Source organism: Hakea prostrata, chromosome 3, assembly GCF_041222555.1.
Source record: "Hakea prostrata isolate BN-2017 chromosome 3, UWA_Hpros_2, whole genome shotgun sequence".
NCBI classification, from domain to species: domain Eukaryota; kingdom Viridiplantae; phylum Streptophyta; class Magnoliopsida; order Proteales; family Proteaceae; genus Hakea; species Hakea prostrata.
The window spans coordinates 54,789,666-54,814,761 of record NC_142602.1 but is presented as its reverse complement, the minus strand read 5'-3'; the positions used below and the strand labels follow the sequence as shown (position 1 = coordinate 54,814,761).

The 25,096-nt window shown below is 39.1% G+C and overlaps 1 protein-coding gene across 5 annotated transcripts; it reads right to left on the bottom strand.

Moving 5' to 3' along the window:
* Positions 1-5,150: 5,150 nt before the first annotated feature.
* On the bottom strand, positions 5,151-23,285 carry LOC149022520 (glycolipid transfer protein 1-like). 5 transcript variants are annotated; one of them, XM_089150589.1, is made up of 8 exons: positions 22,976-23,285; positions 22,792-22,872; positions 21,774-21,902; positions 19,195-19,250; positions 7,133-7,263; positions 6,847-6,982; positions 5,882-6,013; positions 5,151-5,363 (listed from the first exon to the last, which is right to left on the bottom strand). In XM_089150589.1, exons 3-8 carry the CDS (start codon positions 21,889-21,891, stop codon positions 5,328-5,330), a joined length of 609 nt encoding a protein of 202 aa, XP_089006715.1. In that variant the 5' UTR covers positions 21,892-21,902; positions 22,792-22,872; positions 22,976-23,285; the 3' UTR covers positions 5,151-5,327. The 5 variants fall into 5 exon arrangements, with proteins under 5 accessions (XP_089006715.1, XP_089006713.1, XP_089006714.1 ...); XM_089150587.1 differs by having other exon boundaries at positions 22,797-22,872; XM_089150588.1 differs by having other exon boundaries at positions 22,797-22,872; positions 22,981-23,285.
* Positions 23,286-25,096: the final 1,811 nt, after the last annotated feature.

The window sequence follows — 25,096 nt, the reverse complement described above, 5'->3', positions numbered from 1 at the left end:
TCTGCCTCTGGGTGCGAGAGGAATTGGAGTACATTTGGCATGATTCACTCCAAGAGGAGGAATATGTTAGGAAGTCGGCACTTGAATGACCTCGTGTATTGCTACTACTACAACATGAGGCTGAAGTTAGAGCATGCCAGGGTACATCCAGCTCGACGATATCTTCGAGGTCACTGCGAGCAACATCCCCTCACTGATTGGTTGTTGGACAGGGGTGAGCCGGTGTTAGTGTAACACCCCCCATATTTCTAACCCAAGACCGATCCAGGTCCGAGAACCCGAAGGCTAGTCGGGTGAACTTGTGGAGTATCTAGATTGAAGCCCATGATCCATACCCGGACCCATGGACGGATCCTATCCAAGAGCCCGCCAGCGGAATTTGGAATTTTGGAAGTCGGTGTTGTTCGAGATGTCCGGAATGAAGGTAAGATCTCCCCCACCCTTTAGGGCTAGGTTGGCCTTGGGTAGCAACCCCCAGTAAAAGCACCCTTGTATGGCAAATTAAGTAGCTCAACCTAGCGAGGGCGCTCTGGGATTTTGCCTATTTTGCCCCGACTTCTATAAAGGCAACCTCCGCTAATTAATGAATACTTATCGTGGTTGCTTTTGGGAGGTTAGACGGCGGGGGAAGACCCGAAAGAGTCTCCGGAGACCGATGACTGGAAGATCGGTCTTTCCTTCTCGACTCTCTAGCATGAGGTATTGAATTAATCCTTCGTTCTTTACTCTCTTTGTCCGTTAATTTAGTATTAACCCTTTTCCCTCGCTTTGTGATTACCCCTTGGATATTTTAACTCTCTTTTAATCTACTTGAGATGGAATAACCGTAAACGAAACCTTGTTTCCGTGAGATGGTTAATCCGCCAAGGGGAGGGTTATGGGTAATCTATTGATGGTAATGGTTAGTTTTCCCTCACCCTTTTGGCTTAGGGAGTGTTTGATCGAGACTTAGGTCAAGATTACCGAAACCGGATTGAAAGAGTAACGAAGCCCGATTTGTCCCGTTTTGGGGCGGACAGTGGCGGTCGTCAACCTAGCGACCGGCCCAAGCGACGTCGATAGACGAGACCAAATGGGTGGGATTCAAATTGATTCATGTGACTTATATATTCTAATAACCCCGTGTTTAGGTGTTTATGTTGAAAGAAAAGTCTTCTAATAGTTACGGATTCCATTTTACGGACATTCCAATTATATGCAAGTAAGGACAATCTATCTTATCTATGTACATATACTTGAACATGTTAATCTGATAGTTGTTTGCCTTGATTTCATAATTACCGGTGAATTGTGAATGTTATATGATGATGGTAATTGGTATATGGCGATAGTTGAGGTGTTCCTTTTGGGATATCTGTGGTGATATCGAAGGTGTGGAATGGGATACATGCTGCTGATGCCGTCAGCACTATCATGACTAATTGATGACATTATTAGGATGAGTCTAGATTGCATGGCTAGGTACCCCACATGCTACTACCCTTTCGGTAGGGGGATTGAAACGAGTGACCCGTGATGGTGATGTGACTTGGTGGTCCACCGTTAGTCATATAAATGGTAGGGTTGCATATGTTAGGGTTGGGCTCATGGATGTCCAAGGACCGGACCGTGTGTCGTGAGGAATCATGAGAGCATCCGCCCCAATAATATGTGGATGACCATAGGGTTAAGGAGTGGAGTCCAACAGAGGTAGCCATCCGTGAGGATTCTTACTCCTAGGTTGCGAAGGATCCGAACCGATTTGGTTGGTGCCATAGGGGATGTATCTGGACTTCATGTAGACATGTAACCATTATGACCTTGCATTGGATTAGAAACCCGACATGGGGGCACCATTACCAATGGTCATGGTGAGAGAGTGTTGACTTAACCCCTAACCATGGTTTGTGAGCCGGTGTGGACTTTCCCTTTTCCCCGGATCCCTATAGAGGTAACCGGCCTTGCCGGATCGAGTGATGAGACTTACTCGGAGGAGGGCTGGTGTTTATCTTAAAGCATGTCAACGTTAGAGACTTGCATAGTTAGAAATCATAGTATCATTCATATTTTGCATTCATTCATATTACTTTTGTATCATGGCATTATTGGATGATGGATGAGATTTATGATTGTTTCTATCGAGTTCTTTAGAACTCATTCCTTTATTCTTTGTATGTTTATAGCCCCCTGGAAGAAGGAATTATATCCGAAGATGGGCTAGTTTCCTATGAAGGAACCATCCCGTATGAAGAGGATGTGGCACCGCCATGGGAGATGGAAATACCAGTGCGGGAGTTCGCGGTGCATGGAGTGCGCTTATCGCACCGGTGATGGTCGGAGGCGAAAGGTGGTCAACACAGAAGAATAACCCTCACCTTATTAAACAGTCTAAGTTCATTACTTAGAAAACAAACAAAGAAACATAAAACACTTTAATATTCCCCCTCATTTGTTTATCTTTATACTTTATTTCTTCCTTGATATTGAGTATTTGGACTCTATAATTCATTTAATTCAGTTATTGAATATTCTTTTCTTAATTATCTTTATTTATCTTAAATATTGTTGATAGACTAAAACCTTGGATCTTGTGAAGAATCGCACCCACGGGTTGTCGGGCGGGTAACCGAGACCGACGGGTGGGGTGTGACAGTTAGACCAGCCTGGAGGTAGGCCAAACCCTGTCATTTCTCAAACCGCGAGAGTTGATTTAGATCAGTACATGGTATCTCGAGAGGGGCAGGCACATGTATAGGTGGTTGCCACCACTGCGGATGAGGATTGGGTGGTGGAGTTTGGTACACATGAGGATGATCCAAATGACACCCTTGTTCCCAGTCCCAGTTAGACTCAAAGGGATGGTGATGATGATGATAATGACGATGATCTTGATGGTGGTGGAGGAATACATGAGTGATTACATATTCCATTACCAGAGACACAACATCCCCCGGAAAGATACACTAAAGAGACTCAGTACATGCATGCCACCCAAGATGATGATCATGGTGGTGAACTTTATCGTGGTCATCCTACGAGCTACACTCTACCAGGGAGGGGAAGGGTCATGGGAGGGAGCAGCAGCACATGTATGGGTATGAGCAATATCACTATGGTTATAATGATACTCGATCGCATGGCTCATACGGACGAACAACTTTTCAGGAGCAATGGGGTCCATGAGCTTGGAGGAGTCCGTAGGCTCCACATATGCTTATGACTATGGGGCTTATGGTTATGGTGTCCCTTCCGCTTATGGACATGATGGTACATACCCATCTTTTAGGAGTTCGCACTACTATGGGTATAATGATGGATCATCCATGAGCTTGGGTTCGCAAGACGACAACACACCTAATTATGGGGGGGGGGGGGATGGTTGGGGTCATCATCATCAGAGTGTCTAGATTATGGCTTCATTTGGCTTGGAGACAACTACCATGTTGGAGACAGAGATACCGATATCGTTTGGATCATATAACCCTATCATCATATGAACCAACACCAGCACCACAACACCCACCAGGGTTTCTTGACTCTAATCCATGTCTCCGTTCACATTACCTCCCTGATGGGAGTAGTTTTGCATCCGCAGATGATGCCAGTTACAAAGCTCTGGTTTCACTGTATGTCAACAACCATCAACATGAGATGGCATGGAGTGACCTCAAAAGAATAATGGAGGAGAAGCTCATGATTGTAGCCTTTGGGCCTTGTACCATGGCATCAAATGACACACATCTGATTGATCCACCGAAGCATAGTACTTGGTATTGAGTATTGACATGATACATGTGGTGTCAGCACAGGTTTACTTAGTTGTATTTGTATATTAATATTTTATAATGATGTTTATCACTTTATTGTCCTTATGCATATTTATGTTGGTTTAATTGTTTAAAATAATATTATAGAATTTTAGTTTTATCCATACACAGTTGAGTATGTGCCGCTCGAGAACCCCAATTTGGGTGAGGTTTTAGGCAAAACTAGTCATTCTAGTATGTTTATTGGCATCAAATTAGGTAGACATCAAGTTTGAGCCCAAAATAACAAAAAATACCCCCCAAAATGGGGGTGGGGGTCAAAATCTGTCAAAATTTGGGCAAAATCTCGCTGAAATTTTGTGAGATTTCACTAGTTTGCCAAGTAACAAACCAGCGAACTCTAGCGAACTTTTGTTTCTTGGGTAGAGCTTATACTCTCTTCATATCTCTCCACCACAAAATTGTAGTAAAAGTCTTAAGGAGGTGATTAGCACAATGTTCCTCTGACACTTTTTTAAATGAAAAAAATGTTAAAAATGACAACCATTAGTAGGTCCCACATGAATCCCTCACAAAATGTATAGTAAAAAAAAATGTTAGGAGAGCATACAGAGGTGATCCAGACTTTCTCATTGGGACTTATTGAGAGTCCCACTAAAAATTCTATGTTTGATTTATTTTGTCAGAACTCAAAGGTAAATACCCTTTTAATATATGAAAACGAGACATTCACATGCATGAATTACAATACAAAAGGAAAGTGTGAACCTCTGTACAACAAAAGTGGATCTGACATGATAAATTCCATTTGAATGCCTCGGCCTAGGCATTCACAATTTCACATGCATCTAGACTTCCATGGAACTAGGCTATCGAGATCATCAAAATCCTAACAAACTCCTAAAGGGAAGTATGGACCTCTGTGCTACAAAAGTGGATCTGACATGATAAATTCCATTTAAATGCCTTGGCCTAGGCATTCTCAATTTCACATGCATGTAGACTTACATGGAACTAGGCTATCGAGATCATCAAAATCCTAACAATCTCCTAAAATTATTAGTCTTGTCCACGTGTGAGGTTAAAACGACTAAATTACCCCTTTCAAAAGTATGAATTTGAAATAGGTAAAATAAAAAAACAAAACAAAATAAAATTGCTCAATTGAAAATGGCTAACATCTCTTAGTAAAGAAGTTGTAATATATGTGAAACTGAAAGAATGAGGTTAGAACAGTCACAAGGATACCACATTTTCTGAAATTGATCAACGGTCCCTTTATTACTAGTTCCAAACTAGAATCCCCACCAAAACTAGTTTCCCTATGAAGATCTTATGATCTTTTTCCATCCTTCCAGCTAAAAAATCAAATTGAAAAAGGAAATAGGAAGTAGATTCTGCAAATATTGATGAAAATACTGATAGAGCCCAACAGGGTGTTTGAGTAGAATTCGATCCGACAGTATTAGAATTACTTATCATGGTACTACTGTTACAAGTGTGTTCTTCAGATGGCAGTAAATACACATGAAGAGAAAAGGCAACATCTAGATCTAGTTAGATGAAGACTTCTCTAGGTGTTTAGGAAGCTTTCAGTTCGTCCAGACCAACACTTGCCTGCAGCCAAAGAGAAGAATGAATCATTTTGGGAAGTACAAAATTTTAGCAACTACTTGGTATCTTAATGAATATTTACTTAACATAAGTTCTATCCGTCTAACTCAATAATTACTATTCTAACTACTGCACACCTCGTCAGATTCAGTGTTTTCCCCTTCAATCCAGCAAATTGAGCTATTGTCTCATTTTTTTTGATGCAGCAAAATTTGAGATTGATTTCTAATTGTATGAATTTTTTTGTCTACTTTTGAAGAAATTAATTGCCAGGAAGAAAACTGAATTGGAAAGAAAATATTTCTCAGAATTATCCGATAATTGTCTGCTGACACGTGGGTCCCCCAATCCTGTACTCTTTTATCTCATCTGCTAATCTTTTTTTGAGACATTCAACTCAAGGGAAATACCAGAGAAAACCAGGGCAGTCTTTGATTAAAGAAGCACAATCTAATATGCAGGACGCAGCCAATATATTAACAAGAAGAAATAAGGCAAGCCCATAAAATGGATTATCTTACCAAGAACTTGTGATTCTCTTCAAGAAGTGGAGCAAAAGTCGAACAGAATTTCTCAATGTCAGCATTGACATCACCTCCATTCCCAATCACATCCATGAACTTCTTTCTCTCTGGAGCCAGTTTCATAGCAACCTGTGATTCAAGAACCAAAGGATGAAACATAGTTTCATAAATATAAGTATCATCACCCTTTTTTTCTTAGAATCCATGAGAAGTATATTCCATAGACCAGTCATTACACGATAGTCCCCCTTCAAAAAAAAAAAAAAAATCAAACTGTTCCTTCTTTTGTGCCCCTCCATTTGTTCAATACATTTAAACAAAAAATAAGAGGAAAAAATAACGACATTTTTCTGCCAACCAGAGGGTTCCACACATCTTTTGTGATGGGAAGAATCCCTTCGGGCCCCCACATGCCATTTCAGCTCCCAGGAAGGTGATTGCCCCCAAGGTGTACCAAGGGGATTCCTTGGCTTGCCATATTACTCAACTCTAGCCTAAACTGCAGTCTGAAAACTTCAGCACAAATATTTTGGGCAGGCTCGCCCTTTAGGGCCGAGCTGAACCCTTAATGCCCAACGCAGTACAGAAAACACATGAAGGCTGAGGCATCCGGGGAACAATATTTTTGGGCAGGTGGCCAAGCTTGAACCCTTAGTGCCCAGCGCAGTACAGAATGAAGGCTGAAGGCGTCCAGGAAATCCTTCCACATGATGACTGATGTACAGTGACCAACATGCAAGTCATAGTACTACTCAAAAATTTTAGAGCCAGGAACAAGAAGCTAGCATGTTTTTGAAGGCTCATAAAGATCTCAGTACCCTTTTCTTTTCCCCTTTTTTTTGGGTCTGGGGGGGGTTGGAGATAATAGATCTTTGGTACTCTCTAAAGCAGGAAGAAATTACAAATACATTCTGTACTCATAATAGATAAAATGGAATTAGTCTCATATGCTTGAGAGGTACCGTGAAACTTGCACTGGCAATCCAGCCATGCCATTTTTTCAGGGTCTTGTTGTAAGACTCAGTGCAGGCTTGAGACATGGTCCAATCTGGATGCTCCAATAAGCCGCGGAACAGTTCAACCAAGAAATCCATTGCCCTAAATAGTCATCAACCAAAAGCATTAAATTTATACACACGATGGCTGCTCAATACAAGGCTCATGCCTGTGCAATTGCATGCAAGACTCTGTGTGCATAGAAAGATAATTTGACAAGCCCACGAAGTGTTACAAGATAATGCTCCGTACCTTGTCAACCATAGAAGGCCATTGGTACAACTGGATGAACCTTTTGTCGTTTTAGCTTCTACCTCAACTTGTACCATACTGTACAGATGATTGAAATCTATAGGATTCGATAAGTAATTAGCCTCCAACCTCTGGAAGACAAATAAACAGGGAAATATCTTTTTTAGTAAGCATAGGGACTTATATAATCAAGGATTTAGAATAGTTCAATAATGAAACAAAAAAATCCCAACCACCATTTTAAGGACCAGAACCAGGAAAGGTCAGTCCAACTTTTGGATTGGTTGATCCACCAAAAGGATCTGATCCATCCCGAATTGGATTGGGGGTAGCTCAGTACCAATCTTGGCCAAGGCCAGATTTTTTGTCACTTAATTCACTTGCATCACAAAAAAAAGATACAAAGAAGCTGGTGACATTAAATATCTTTGAATTAAAAGATGAAAATCTGCACACAACAGATAAGAAAGGTTAAACAAGCATGACCCCTCAAGGGGGTGGGGATGAAAGTCACCTAATCCAACTTGGTAATTGAAGCCCAAAAACAAGTTGGTTAAACATATATGAAGCAAAAGATCAAGTTGTTTAGAGGAAGCAGATTAGAAATGTGGTGTCTAATCTGTTAGGCACCTGAAGAGTGAGACATTGATATTATTGTCATGTACGAAGCAAAAGATCAAGTTGCCACAGGTTGGGAGGTTAGGTCTGAAATAGATCAGGGTCCGGTTTAGGGGTAGCAAAGGGGTGCCACAAGGAAGAGCAAAGATGATGGGTCAAATTCAAAAACAGAAGAAGAAGATGATAAGTTGAAAGTCAAAAAAGATAAGGGGAAGAAAATATGGGATAGAGTGGAGCGTAGGAGAAAGAAGTCACAAAGATATGAGAGGGGGTGAGGATGCTCAATTTAATATTTGGGCCAGCAAGGCTTCAGTATCATTTCTTCAACTTAACCTCAAGGTTAAATGTTGGATTAAAGATAGGTACTTAAAAAGAAATTAATTTTTGTGTAAATAAATGCCAAACCCAAAGAAATTAATTTTTGTATAAATAAATGCCAAACCCCAAGAAATTTAGTTCTTACACACATCAATTGGAGTCCCTAGACTAATAACTCACCTAGAAACTAATACCCAATAAAGTATCAAAGACTAAATCCTGAAATCCTAGTCAAGGAATTTAACAAGTCACATCAAGCATCAATACACCCAAGTATATAGAAAGAAGCCTCAAATCAGACCCTAAAAATCACTTCCGCTTTTTCTTTTTCCTTCAAAATCACCACTCCACAAAGGGTATGGATGTCATAGTTATTCATAACCAAGCAGTTCTTCCCATTTTGTCTCTCTATATTTTTTTATTGTTTTTTTAGACAAGCACCTGAAAAAAAAAAAAGAGGACAGGAAGCCCAAGTAGTGATCTTACGTACAAACGAAATGTTAGATTTCTTCATACAAGCTGTCATACTGAAAAATTGAATACTACCAAAGCTTTGGCAGCATTAGGATTAGAGGCAGAACCAATTATCATGCTTATTAGAATTGTAGGGGCAACAAACCTACTCACACAGTCACCCCATTCTGTCCACTTCCCGTGTATCGCACAACTTCTAATTATACTCAAGTGTTTCTTTTTGGATGAACAAATACTCACTTAAGTGTTCTCCCAAACCCAAGTCTCAGTTGGCATAGACGAACCCCTTGCAAAGAAGAGGACATGAGTTCAACTCTCCTTGGGGTCCAACTATCTTCCAACTTGTTCATCATTGTTGAAGTGGCAACAAAACCTGCTGAACCAGTTACCGCATTCTGTCCTCTTCCCATGTCTATTAAACTTTCATGATTACACTCAACTAAATACTGTCCCAACCCAATGGGGCTGGCTCAGTAAGAAAAGACCAACACCTCACGGAAAAGAGGTCATGATTTCGACTCTCCTTGTGGTCCAACTACCAAGAAAAATCATCAAAGTTCACACAACTGTTTAGAACATGGAGAACGGTCAAACAGCACAACCTCAGAACCATGAAAGGAGAAAATTCTCATTCCAGACACCTCCCCTCCTCCAGGCTGCACGCTCATGCATACATGTGAAACTGAAAGCTCTAATCCTACCATCAGCTTGCCTTAATACTTATGACAGTAGAGAAGCCTTAAAGTCCCAAAAGCAAGCATCATGAGTTTTTTTTTTAACCATGCTACATGGTTCCTTTCTCTGGTTCAAGGCATGTGGTTAGTAACAGCAGGAATAACACCCACAACCCCCTAAAACACCTTGTCGGAAGGTCCATCATACAAAAGCAACATAACCTTATCCAACAAAATAGCCTAGCTCTCCAATTGGCAGTATTCAGATTCGTGCATGAAATGAGGCCTCAACTAAGCAAGTCTTTCAAACACATCTCTTTAGGTTAATTTAGGCCAGACTCTAGTGCAGATCCAGCACCTATTTGGGCTTATTTTCCTTAAAATAAACCTAGGGTTGGGTTACCTAGGTCATGGGCCCTTAATGCCTTGGGTTCAGGCTGTAAAGAATCTCGCCTAGGGATCCAATATGAGGATTCAAGGCCAAAATATGAAAATAAGTTAGTTCATTTTAAGTTGATGGTTAGTAGGTCCTTTACTTCACTTCCTAATAGTTAGGGCTTTTTCAAAGGTCAACTAGGTGGCTTGTTATTAGGAACGTTTTCCAGTAAGGAGAAGAGTTGTTAACTTTCCTAACTTAACATTGAGTATGTAAGCCATTAAACAGCCTCTTTACCCATTCATTGTCATTGTAGGGTACTCCAGTAGATTGGAAACGTGGTCCATAGCTTGTTAGCCACCAGAAGAATGAGGCATTTATTGGCATAGGATGGAAGGCTATGATCTGATATAGATCAAGTTCTAGTTTAGAGGTAGCAAAGCCAGCCAAAGAAATGAGCAAAGAAGATGGGTGAATTTTAAAAAGAGAAGACGATGAAGACAGGTTGAAAATTCAAGAAGACAAGGGGAAGATTAATTTTATTTTCTTTTCTTTTCTTTTTTTTTTTTTTTTTTTTTTGGGGGGGGGGGGGGGGGGGGGGCAGGAGAATGAATTCCCCAAAACATGAGAGAGTGAGGAGATGCACAATGATTTATTTGGGCCTAAAAGATTTCAGTTTCATTTCTTTGAATCAATAATAAGGCTGCTCACAGGCATTTGAATACAACAGGTATTTAGAAGAAAAAAATGCAACTGACTAAATAAAAGAGTGAAATCCATCAAAACATGATTCGATTGGGTCAACTGAGTGTATTCTCACCTCAAGAAGTCTGATTCCCTCTAGACTGCCTCTCTCCCTCCTGACACTTCTTGAGTTCGGAGAAAGCTCCTCCAACCACTCACCTTCCTCTCTATCCCCACTTGTGTTGCAGATTACAACTGCAGCTCCTTTTGGCTTGACCCTTGGCATTCTTTAGGCATCTTATACACTCTTTGGTCCCTGCCTTGTATACACCTCCCTCATCCCCAAGTTCACTCTTTGCACTTCATCTACAATGGTGTTTTGTTCCCTCCCTCCCCCTCTACCCCGGTTCTCACTCACATTTGGTCCTCCATCTCCCCATTCACCCAATCCCTCACAACCACACCAAATGGTTGCCCTCTTTGGCGCCTTCTCTTCCTCCTCCACTTGGAACCTTTTTGTGGGAATAATTGAATCCATAGGTAATCAATGTGACCCCTAAGTTTCCTATTTATAATAATGTGAAATATACAAAGTTACATAATTACCTTCACCAACCAACTGAATAATAATAACTTGAACCACAACTTATAATTAAACCAACCCACAAATAAACCAAACCAACCAACACTCCCCCTTAAGTTGAGGCATAGATGTTAATCATGCCCAACTTGCTCAAAATAGGGTAGAAATCTCCTTCCTTCAGTCCTTTAGTAAAGATGTCAACTACTTGATGTCCAGATCTCACAAAAGGCATGCATATCAGCCCTTGTTCCAACTTTTCTTTGACAAAAAATCTATATATCTCAATATGTTTTGTACGATCATGTTGCACTGGATTATTGGCTATAATGATGGCAGCCTTAGTTGTCACAATATAACATCATGGGACTTGTAACGGGAAACCCAATATCTTCTAATAGACCCTTTAACCATAAAAGTTCACATTCTCCTCGAACCATGGATTTATACTCAGCCTCTGTACTAGACAATTACACCATATTTTGCTTCTTACTTCTCCAGGTTACCGAATTGCCCCAAAAAAAATGTATGGTATCCTAATATTGATTTTCTGTCAGGTGAACTAGCCCAATCAGCATCTGTATGAGCTTCCACTTTCAAATTATCTGAGGGTGACAAAAGTATTCCCTTTCTTGGTGTGGATTTCAAATACTGAAGTATTCTAATAACAACATTTATATGAGTCAAGTATGGGTCATGCATATATTGGCTCACTAGACTTACTGAGAAAGCAATGTCAGGTCTGGTGTGAGACAAATAAATCAGTTTTCCAACCAACCTCTGATATCTCCCTTTATTTACTAGTACCCCCTCTTTCTCTTTAAGCTTAATGCTTGCTTCAATTGGGGTATCCATGGCTTTACATCCCTAACATTCCCACTTCCGAAAGTAAGTCTAGGATATACTTGCGTTGGGACAAATAGATGTCTTTTTCTGATCTAGCGACCTCAATTCCTAGGAAATACTTGAGTTTCCCTAGATCTTTAACCTCAAATTCCTTGCCGAGGAAGCTCTTCAGCTTTTGTATTTCTGCCCCATTATTCCCAATGATGACAATGTCATCTATATAGACTATAAGAAGCGTGATGTGAGTTCTTGACCTTTTCACAAAAAGAGTATGATCAGCATTACTTTGCTTGTAACCTATCAACGTCACAGCTTTTTGGAGGCATCCAAACCAACACCGGAGAGATTGCTTCAACCCATAAATTGACCGCTTCAACCGACAAACCTTCCCTTTTATTTTGCTGTCAGAGAATCCATGTGGGATTTCTATGTAGACCTCTTCTTTCAATTCTCCATGCAAAAATGCATTTTTACATCTAATTGATGTAAATCCCAATCTTAATTCACAGCTACTGATAACAAGACCCTAACTGTATTCAATTTTGCAATAGGAGCAAAGGTCTCTTGATAATCAATTCCATAAGTCTGAGTGAACCCTTTTGCAACCAATCTAGCCTTCAATCGGTTGATTAAACCATCCATGTTCTGTTCTACCACAAACACCCACTTATAACCTACCGGTTGTTTTCTTAGAGGAAGAGAAACCAACTCCCAAGTACCATTCTTCTTCAAAGCTTGCATTTCCTCTACCATTGATGCCTTCCAATTTTTATTAGCATAACCATCCTGCAAAGTCTTTGGAATAGATGCAGTAGATAAAGAAGATATGAAAGCTTGATAAGAGTCAGACAAAGAATCATAGGAAACGTATTTAGCTATAGGATGTTGAGTACACGATTTGATTCCTTTTCTAACAACAATAGGGAGGTCAGAAGAAGATACCTCAGGGATACTAACATGACCTAAATCTGGATTAGGAGATTGAAGTGGTAACATGTCAACCTTCTCTACCTTCTGTTGCCGACTGGTTTTCTTCCTCTGATAGGTTTGCACATCCTTGTTTTGGTCAATTTGCCTTATAAGAGTGGTCTCCCCCTAAGATAGGATCCTCACAAGGTTCAGATGGGGAAAGAGAAGACTGGGTGTCGACATATATGCTGACTAAATGCTCCCCGTGTTCAAGAATCTCTTCTTGAACCTCTGACTGAGGCTGAATTAGGGTTGGTAGGTCTTTATATGTGATAGGAACATCCAAAGTAGGAAAAAACACCTTTGCTCTTGGAGTCTCCCCCTGGATAGGTGTATAATAAGGAGTAAGCTCATTAAAGATGACATCCATGGACACAATTGTCTTCCTTGAAGGAGGATGGTAACATTTGTAACCCTTTTGAGTAGCAGAATACCCTAAACAGCGGAGGCCACGAGGTTCCAACTTACTCTTTGAAGTTGTGGCATAACCTAGGACATTTGAAGTCAAGGATTCTACTAGGCATCCTATTCATGAGGTATAATGCATTGAGAACTGCGTCACTCCAATATTGGTCGGGGACTTTCGTGGCAATTAGAAGAGAACGAGCAATCTCTAAAAGATGTCTATTTTTCTGTTTGGCCACTCCATTTTGAGCCGCAGTAGCAACACAACTAGTTTGATGTATTATGCCAAAATCACAGAGGTATCTTTGAAATTCTTGTTCATTATACTCAGTTCCATTGTCACTGCGAATGACCTTCACAGTGGCATTAAATTGAGTTTTAACCATATTATGAAAATTTTGAAAACATCAGAAAACTTCATTTTTTTGTTTTAAAAGATAAATCCATGTGGTGCGAGAATGACAATCAATAAAAGTAAAAAAAAAATGATGGTCCAGTAAAAGATATACGGCGACAAGGCCCCCCCACATCACTATGAATTAACATAAAAGGAATAAAATCTTATTATTATGAGAAGGCAAATAACTTGAATGAATTTTTTTAGCAAAAACACAAGCTTCACAAAACAAATTCCCTATAACAAGATGAGACTAAATTAGGGAAAAGTTTTCTTAAAGTTCCTATAGGGGGATGGCCAAGCCTATGATGCCATTGGTGGAGAACTGACAAATTGACCAGGATTAGGAGTAGCAAGCATAGCAGAAGAAGAGGCTCCATTTGATTCCAACAAGTAGAGGCCGTTGTCTAGTTTACCACGTCCAATCTCCTTCCCCGTTACCATCAATCCTAAAAGACATAGTAGGAGGGGAAAAATGTTTCCGTACAATTCAAGTCATTGGTAAGACTACTAATGGAAAGAAGGTTAGTAGAAAAATATGGAACATGTAAAATTGAAGACAAAGAAAGGGATGGGGAATGTTGTATGGTTCCCTTTCCAGCAATGGAAGAGTAAGAACCATCATCTATACGGACCTTATCTTTCCCTGAGGTAGGTAAATAATTCAAGAAGAGAAGAAGAACCTGTCATATGATCTGTTACTCCAGTATGAATAATCCATGGAATAGAAATTGAAGAAGCATGGAAGCCGTTAAATATGGTACCTGAAGTAGCAAGGTAGGAATTCAAATGTGTAGTTGATGAGGTATTGGAAGAGGCAGTGGCAGCGGCAGCGGTAGACGACTGTAAAATGCGCCTTAGATCAAGCAACTCTTCTTGGGAAAAACCGATATCTTAAGTAGGTGCAGTAGAAACAATTTCTAAATAATGAGCCTTGGGTTTATCCTTCTTTTGAGCCCTTTTTTGTTCAAAATCTGCAGGTTTCCCATGAAATTTCCAACATGTGGCTTTGGTATGATAAGGCTTGTGGCAATGCTCACACTTAACCATATCTTTAACTGATTCTATTCGGGACACCATACTCACACTCTGAAGAACAGATTTTTCCACTATTGGGTGATGTAACATAGTCAAACGATGACTCTCCTCATATTGAACAAGTGCATAGGATTGTTCCAATGTAGGAAAAGGAGAGTGACTCAAAACCTATACTCAAATCGGATCATACTCCACATTTAAACCAGCCAAAAAATCATACACCCGAATTTTGTCAACATATTTCTTGTAGGCAACCACATCATCAGGATTAGTTGGTTGGTAATCACCATAATAGTCTAACTCTTGCTCAGAGAGAGCGTAATTCAGCAAAGTATTGGGCAACTGTCAGCTCTTTCTGTGTGGTCTTATGAAGTTTCTTTCGTAGCTCATAGATCTGCACATCATTCCTTAGTTGGCCATAAGTCTCTTTAGTAGCCTTCCAAATCTGGGCTGTTGTATCCAACAACAAATATCCCCTAGCTAGATTCGGATGCATGGAATTCAAGAGAAATGACATGATAAGAGAGTTGTGTGAAATCCACTTATCCTAAAGAATACCAGCCGTCAAAGGTTTGGTTGTAGTGCCCATAATATGACCGACTAGACCTCTTCCAGTAATTGTCAAATAGGCGGAATGAAACTAAATCAAGTAATTAGTTCCATCGAACCTAATAGAGAGTGATGGATGGTTGGGATAATTTTCATGACTTGTCGGAATTGCAGAAACATTTAGTGTAATCATATCTTCAGTCCACTCACCAAGAACACCAAAAACAAGTTCTATCAAACCCACTGAAAATTCTGATCAAACCCTTTTGAAAAATGCTGATCAAACCTTCTGAAAAAGGCCAGAAAAATCTGCAGAAAATATCATGACTTGCCTACCAAATCTGCGGAGAAACAAAGGAGAAAAACGCTGTTCTGGAGGCGCAAACTAGTCTGAAATATCCCAGGAAGGTGTAAGAGGTCAAAAAATATATTCCGAGCAGTGGATTTTCCAGATTCAATGTGCAGGAATTTGCTGATCAATACGGATAAAGCCGCTGGTAGAAGAAACGGAAACATCACAGGAGGTGTAAAAACTCCAAAAAAAATTTATGCATTGCAGTAGAGAAGAGAATAGCATAAACAAAGGAGAAAAGAGGGGAGGAAGAAGCTGTTTAATGGCAGAAACACAGCCAGAAAGAGAGCAGAGGCGGAAGCAGAAAGAAGAAAAAAAAATCAATACAGGGATAGGTGGAAGAAAAAAAGAAAAAAGAAGAAAGAGAGAAGCAGAAAAAAAAATTGAATTTGTTCTTGGTGTTGTAGAACACAAGAGGAAGAAGAAGAAACAAAGTAGTGTCTCCTGGCTAAGCCGGAAACAGAAGAAGAGAGAAAAAAAATATAAAAAGAGATAGGCGGAAGAAAAAGAAAAAATAAAAAGAAGAAAGAGAGAAGCAGAAAACAAATAGAATGTGTTCTTGGTGTTGTGCCAGAGGATAAGGAGTAGCAAAGTGAAGAAGTGAGAGAAGGCTTTGGGAAAGCTAAACAAGAAAGAAAATAAAAAAAAATAGTCAGAATATCAATAGTAAAAAAAATCGTGGGAAGAAAGTGGCGGAAGAAAGAAGGAAAAAGAGTAAAAAAATTACTTTGGTTTTTTCAATTCTAATTTAACTTGGCTCTGATGCCATATGGAAATAATTGAATCCTTAGATAATCAATTTGACCCCTAAGCTTCCTATTTATAATAGTGTAAAATATACAAAGTTACATAATTACCCTCACTAACCAACTGAATAATAATAATTTGAACCACAACTTATAATTAAACCAACCCAGAAATAAAACTGAACCAACCAACACTTTCCTATGCCCCTGGTCAAACCTTCTCTTAGACCCCCTTAGTTTGGTTCAAACACAACATACCCCACCATGCTTTCCATTTTCCACCACTTGGAAGACCTTCAACCTTTGCCTCCCAACCCGGTCCCTCCATATCCATCACTTATGGTTCCCTCAGACTTTCTCCAGGCCTACCATTTGTGATATGGCAGGCAAGCTGGTGTGTTGTGCAGGTATCTATCATATTTGGTGGGAACGGAACCCCAAGAGATGGACCTCCAACTCCAGATCTTTAGATTTGATTTAGGGAACCATCTACTTTGATGTCTCCTCTTGACTTCAACAGCTCATCCATCCCCCAATCCTGGACCCCAAGGAACATGCATATTGTTGTTACTTGGGACCTAGATTCCTCTTTGCAGCCCTCTAGTAGATTGTAGACTGCTTCCCCCACCCTCCTCTTTGTATATTGTTCACTCTCCTTTGGGTTTTATTACAATCAGTCTATTCACCCAAAAAAGAGCATAGAAACCAACTCCAAGAAAATTAATTCTTAGTACACAACTATCAGACTCCCTAAGATAACAACTCACCTAGAAACTAATTACCTAATTAAGGACTAAGACCTTTAACTCTTAAACTTCTAGTCTAGGAATTAAAAAATATTAATGCATCTAGGAATATGAAAAGACAAGAACCAGAAGAAAGAAAAGACGAACCAGAGAGACTAAAATTCTGGAATCTTCAAGGATTGAACCACATGAGTTCTACAATAAACGGAATCCAGGGTTTAACCCCTAGCCAGTATACACTATGGCTGGCTAGGTTCTTGCCAGTAAGGCCTTGGTCTAGCTCTGATCTGGGCCAAACAGCAAGGGATCTTTCTTCTGGCTTAGTACTGTATCAGCCAGAGCGGTATAGAGACAGGTCAACACAGGAAAAGCAACAATAGAATTGTGAAAAAAGCTGTTGGCCTAAAGGTTATATTTTACCCCCCCCCCCCCCAAAAAAAAAAAAAAAGATCTCTTCCTCCCTCAAAATCGCCCTTCACAAAAGTACAGGTGTCATGATTTGTTAAAATCAAGCACTTCTCCCATTTTATCATTTTCTTGGGAGAGAAGTACATAAAGAAATGGTTCAGTTACAGAGCCAAGTAGTTATGTTACAGAACACTGTTACCAAATGCCATTCATACATGCTGCATAAGGTAAAACTGAATACTAAGTGACTTTGGCAGCATTAGGCAAAGACATAGAACGAAACAGTAATCATGCTTTATAGAATTGCATGGCAACAAACCTACTCACCCCATTCTGTCCTCTTGCCATGTTTGGCACAACTTCATAATTAATTAATTAAACACTCCATTAAGTGTGCTCCAAAATTGTTCATCAAGATCATCATCACAGTTTTAATGTTTGATCCCGACTGTTTAAACCAAGGTGGATGAGACCTCTGGAAGACAACAAGGCACAACTTCAGACCCTCGAGAGGAGAAAATGCTCAGTTCAGACCCGTCCCTTCCCCCAGGCTGTAAATGCATGCACATGTGCGAAAACTGAAAGCTCCAATGGCAAAACTTCAGACCCCTAAGAGGAGAAAATGCTCACTCCAGACCCATCCCTTCCCCCAGGCTGTAAATGCGTGCACATGTGCAAAAACTGAAAGCTCCAATCCTGCCACAGAGCTTGCCTTAATACTTGCAAACGAAGAGAAGCCTTAAAGTTCCAAAAGCAATCATGATAAGTTTTTTATCACTTACGATACATGGGGTTCTTTCTTAGATATTGAGGCTCAATCATAACTCATCAGTAATGAAGGTGACTTAGAGGATGATGTTTCCCAAATATGATAAGCTTAGAGAGAGTCATTTGAGGTACAATGGCTATGTCCAACTGAGACCTTGAGATGCCCTGGCATACATGGGCGATTTGATTTGGATTGAAGTAACTAAAAGAGTCAAAAGCCAAGCCTACATTAACCACAGGAGGTGAGGAAAGACGTGCTTTGTTTAGGCCTTCATGTATGAGTTCAAATACAGCCAACTGGAGAGCAAAGATCCATGTGGTCGGCCCTTTTTAGTCAGTATACCGCTATGTAGCATATATACAATCTTTTCTCTTTTTTTTTTTGGGGAGGGCGGGGGGGGTGTTAGGACCATAAAAAACCCATCTAAGTCCTATTCATATCCACCCTTTGATTCTAAGGTTGATGTTCACCTCTCCAACTTGACATTACTCCTTGCTTTTGTCTCACCCACCAAAACAATATCATCCCTGAAAAACGTACACCAAGGAACCTCTTGTTCTTCCTCCCAATTAAAAAAAAAAAAAAAAAAAAAAAAAAAAAAAAAAGGGAACCTCCTGTTGTATATCTTTTGTTAAGACATTCATGATAAGAGCAAATAAACAAGGGCTTATGGCTGATAATTGGTGTAACACAATTGTCACAAATAGTTCGCTAACTTGAACACCCCCCCCCCCAAAAAAAATAGTCTTGACCCTAGTCACATTGCCATGCATAACTTTAATTATGTCCACATATTTACATAACACACTTTTCTCCTCTAGTTTAGCCCATACTAACTGTTTAAGACTCTGTCATAAAAGTTCAAGGCCAATAAAGACCATTGGAGACAATTACGCAAAATAGGAAAAAACACCAAATAACCAACAAATATTACTCTGCAAACCATCGTAACCTATTTGTAATTTACAGCCGATAATGACTGCATCACTATCCTAGTACAAGCTTAAACACCATTCTGGAATAGCAATTTAAATAAACCACCAGCAAATGGGGGACACCGAAACAAATTAGATACAACGCCACTCAAGGAGATCAATGAGAAAAGGTTCTTACCGAAATATTACCACCAATATCACTCTTTACGAGCACCATAGCAGCTCCAAATTTATCTGGCATTTTTAGATAATTAATCAGACTTCAGCTTAAAAAACATTGTTTAATACTAACGTACCAATATCTCCATAATATGCCATTTAAATTCCAGGCAATATTCACCCCCCCCCCCCCAAGAAAAGAATGCATTAAACTGACATTCCACAATGAAACTGTGGAACTCCTTCCCTCAAAATCAATCTCCCCCCCACCCCCCCCCCCAAAAAAAAAAAAAAAACCCACCTCACAGAAAATAAAAGATAAAAATAATGATTATAAACACCTAAAACAATGTTTGTCTCTACAATAATCAAGAATGTATAGGTTGTGGATTACATCAATGGAACAGAAAATCCTTTGACACTTTTTCAATCTGCAATCTATCACAGAAAAAATTTGCACCTTAGGAATATAAAAATTACACTATTTTCATGCAACATTTCAAAAGACTTGCAATTTATTTTGATACATTTACTTATTTATCAAGTGCACATATCATTATAGATACCATTTAAATGTGGAGCAGTAAGGTTGGTTAGACTTATCAGCTCAAGGCAAAAGTAAGTTGATAAAACCAACCAAAACTGGATAATCTACCAATAGGGAATACAAGCTGCAATGTATTTTTTGTCTATTATTTTTTTCTTTTTTCTTGGGGGGAGGGATAGGGAACATTTTGGTGCCATGACCTATTTGGTGCGTTACTCTATTGTCATATGGCATGTAGTAAGTATTTTGTTGGTTTAATTTGATTTATTCACTATACTTTAGATAGCAGTCAATAGGTGCTTTAATGCCACAGTCAATGGGTGCTTTAATGCCACATTCTATAGAAACTGGGCGATCATATTTGGTCAAAAAACAGTGACATACTCCTAACCACAGTTGTTGGCAACATTATAGGGAAACTTATTATGAGTAGTCCTGGATCATGGTTGTAATATCAAGCAGATATTAGTGTAATGGTAGTTTACACACTACAACATAACTCAGCATACCAGCTAAAAGGGGTCAATACTTGGATCCTAGCCCTCCAATCACCTCAATCGAGTTCATATATGAACAGGGCCCAACCTATGCATGTTTTTCCTCACCACCTCCCTAGCGGCCATTTAAGGTTTGACTTGGAGTATTTTAGATCTTTCAATCTGAATCAACATGTTCATGCCACCTTAAACAACTTTCATGCAACACATCATGTATTAGAGTTAACACCCAAATCAGCTCTAAAATGATCATTTTTTACACTACCAAATTTTGCCACTCATCCATCTCAACATCCCCATCTTGGCTATAGTATACAATGGTTCTTAATTGCAACATCGGCCACATACATTATAACCAATAGTAAGATTTCATATAAAGGTTTAAAGGGTCGTAAGTAATTTCATACTTTTTCATCTATTTATTCTCTAGTGCTTTGATTCCATGTCTAGCGACATCAGCCAAAATTGGGAATGAAATAAGAGAGGATAAACCTCCTTAGTTGCACTATAGAATAGATTTGGAATGTCGTTACTTTCAAGATCAAAGATAGCCTTCTCCCATTAGTTATATGAGCCTAGATAATAAAAGAAATAAGCATGTGGCCAGACATTGGGACCTTCCTTGCTTTTCTCCCCCCAACCCTGACTCTTGAAGTATCATCCTTATCAGTGTAGTTTCCCTTAGATTTTTAGGTATCACCCTTTGGTATGTTGTCTTTCCCCTGGCTTTTGATAGTTGTTTTGGTTTTTGATTATGTTTTGCTAGGCTTGCCTTTTTGGCATCGGCACTGGAGGCTGCTCTTTTTCTTATTTATTTACCATATCACCCCTGTACCCAAAAAAAAAATCAAGGGTTTTCCAACTTTTGGTTCATCAAGACATTGCACAATCTAACTCAACCAATCATTATAATGCCTCCAAACCCCAACCAATTGGAGATGAACAATCAAAACATCACCAGTAAAACAACCATATTAATCTGGAAGCACCATCAAGATTGACAGAGAATTCAAATCATAACTAACAAATAACAAGGAAACCCAAGTACAGCACTTGACCTCAAATTTCACTATACCAAAATCCTGCTTATTCAATCAATATGTTTCCATCCAGACTTCAAAAGTTCAATATTTCTTAAAGAATTCAGTTCAATTTTTCCCATCCAATCTCCATTTAAAAGATTCATTTGCATTTAGTATATTTTCTTTCACATAGAAGTATGCTTTTCTATGTCTATGTGTTTCTTTACAACACATGAAACTGCATTATCAGAACATGCAAGTCAAGTTTAGTAAAATATTAGCTTAAGGATAGAAAACAATATTCTTATATTAAGAAGTATCAAATGAAACTATACAATATAAGTTTAGTATTCTATGCCAAGCATGAGAGAGAAAAATATGTAGCTTAATTTAAAAAATAATAAATAAATATGCCATGCTTAGAAAAGATACAGTTTTCTGAAGTTTTAGACATCAGATAATTTAATGTACCTAAAAGCACATTGAAGTTGCAGCAAACAATCAACTCTCAACAAATATCAGAAAATTGTACCTATAACTGGCAATATGAGCTTGCACACATCCAAAAAAGGCTTGGTCAGCATTTCCCCGTCTTCAGATTTCACATGTTTCATTCCTTCCAAACAGGGGGCGAACACAGTCCCCTCCATTCCTATAATTTCTGCACTTAATGAAGACTGCATATTAAATTTATTACCCTATAAAAAGATTCCAATCACACAAAACATTGAGCAAACACAAAGGAAACAAATATGTGACCACATAGCTATTTTTCAGTCCCTATTCTTTTTATGGTGTTGGTAAAAGCAGGTTGAGCAGTTAGGGGTTGGAGATAAAGCAGCTGAACATGGTCGTCGAGCCCACACTGCAGTATGAATAGGGACCAAGCTCATGAACTTCCTCATCAAGTATGTTTAGTGATTGCACTGCGAGTGAGGAAATTTAAGGCTACAAACAACAAACAACAACAAACAACAATAAGCCCTGTCCCAACTAAATGGGGTCCGCTACATGGATTCTTGCCTTTCCAACTGTGTAAGGCTAGAAACAACCCTTTCCTTTATTAGCTTAGAGTTGAACAACCAAATCAGCTTAAAATCTTATTTTCTGGGTAGAACCTGCATTAGGCCTAAAACAGAAATTATAGGTTCAAATGTGCTAGAAGATTCGTAGTGAGAAGACACCATTAAAGGGTTTTCTTTAAAAAAAAAAAAAAAAGCATAAAATCGATAGGGATGATCAGCTAGTAACTGAAGAGCAGAAAAGAGAGGCACGCATGCAGAAAACTTCCATTCCACCAAAGGTGCAATTGAGGGTTTAAGCAAGTAAAAGACGCGAAAAGCTGCAGTTGTACACCACTTTCATGAGATCTAGATATTATGAGCCATCAGAGATAAACTCTAATTAAAAATCAACTAAAAAACATCAATTCGATCAGATCTAGCACATAGAGATTGAACTAATTGATACATTTAAGGAGATCAAAAGGTCATCTCACGATTACCGAAAAACAAACTCAATATTCAGTAAGTGGGACTCCTATGAACTACCTTACCAGTCGAATAAAACAGATACTCCTTTTCTCAAAAGACACAGTTATTAAACGAGCAACCAAATCCACCACTGCGATCCTAAACAGTTGGAAGTGGGTAAAATCAAATACCACTCGGAATCAAGAAATTAAGAAAAAGAAAATGGCTCTTCTGAAAGTTCTATTGAGTTTGAAAATTAAACCTTACGCAGAGATGATGACTTAATGGTGGCAGAAAAGGGATCTCTACTCAAAATCTTCGAATAAAATCAGTACTAAACAAGAAGAGATTACTGGGAGCAACGAAGTGGAGAATCTGATTCAAATTTGTGGAAAAAAATACTAAATGGTGGCACAGAAGGGATCCGACAGCTCTCTATTCAGAACCTTCGAATAATTAGTACTAATCAACACTGAGAGATTAATGGGGTCTCTTCTTTCGATGATTTCTCCTAAACGAAAACTCACTAGAAAAGCCGGATCCGTGTGTGAATTTCTTGACATACTTTTTTTTTTTTTTTTTGGTAAACTGAATTTCTTGACATACGCGGCAAGAAAAACAAATTACGTTTAGCGTACGGATCAACATCACGGTTCCAAATATCCTACGATATGATAGTAGCTGATACGTATCAATACTAGATACAGTCGATGCATTGCCAATAAAGCGAAAATATAATAAATAAATTAAAATACAGTAGTAGTACATAGAAATTACATTTGGTAAAACCATTTCCCCTGGGCTTCTTCCCGAAGAAGTAACGTAGGTATACAAGCGATGTCTAACTGAACCTCCTATGAAACTTGAATCAAACCAGACAGTAGATCAACATCGGTTCGTTAATAGATCAACATCAGTTCGTTTAACGAACGCAGTGTATCCATCAACAAGCACAAAATGGCATCACCAAGAGAACTATATCTTCCACAAAAGCCATGGGCATGGCCAGCTCTGCTCAAGGATTTGTATAGCATTCATCGAGTATGTAAGGGTTAATCTGTCATTCGGTTGGTTCAGGTGAACCATTTTTTTGAACCGGTTTTGGTTCATGCTATGTATATATGTTTGGGTTGGTTGGTTTGATCAAATTGGGGAGAAAGTTTTTCTAAAAGTATCACCTATGAAAGGTGTGATGAGATTCAATGTGAAAGGAAAGCTTAGCCCTCGTTTCATCGGACCTCATGAAATTCTTGATAAGATTAGACCCGTTGCATACCATTGCGCCTTACCCCCATCTCTTGTTGGAGTTCATAATGTGTTTCATGTTTCGATGCTTTAGAAGTACATAAAAATCCGAAACACATACTACAACAAGTATCTGAAGGACTTAGTGTTGATCTTTCTTATAATGAAGAGTCAGCCGAAATTCTAGATAAGAATGACAAATAGTTGCGGAATCGTATCATCCCTTTGGTAATGATTCAGTGGAAGAATCACACCCCTGAAGAAGTTTCTTGGGAAAAGGAAGAAGACATGAAAGAGAAGTTTCATCATCTTTTTGGAAGCCTATGTATGCTTTCAATTTCGAGGACGAAATTTCTTTTAAGGGAGAGAGGGAGAATGTGAAATCCAACCCTAACCTTACCCAAAAATACTGTTGTTTGTAGGTCCGAAAACCCAAAATGAAGGAAGAAGACAACTATGGGCCATCTCAGTAAAAGACATGGTATTTGACTCGGAACCCATGGAGATTGATGATGGTGCTCCATACTTGGAAACTTTGGCAATGTTTGAAAAGAAACTGCACCTTGATGAAGGAGAGCTTAGTTGATGGACCTAAAACCTAGTTGGACATGGTTTGAAGGCATTCCTCTATGCTAAGTAAGTCATTTGTTGAGTTGGGAGAATCCCACTTGAATTTGAGGAGGTTTAGGCCTTGAATTCCTTGTTTGGCCTTGTTGTCAATGCTTGATCGATTGCATGGTCGACGGTCGACCAGCCAATCTACCAGCTGGTGACAGAATCAGTGTAAGATCTTCTGATTAGGGTTTTAATGCTCTATTTAATATGACTTCGTGTTTCTTAGCCTCTTTTGTTTCTAAAACCTCTAGAGAACATGAGAAGCCTCTCTCAAAGTCTCTCCTTGATATTGTTGAAGGACTCTTGCAAAATCTCAAGTTCTTCATCTCTTGTTCATCTTCAAGGTTAGTAATCTCTTAACTTCTCATTGATTTACTCTTGTATTGATCTAATCCTATTGCTGTGATTATGAAGATGGTATTGCAACCTTGCAAACACCTCTTCTACAATCTATAAGGTTGAGAATGAATCTCCATTCATTCCAATGATGCTATGATCTCCATGCTTGATTTTTAGAAGAGAT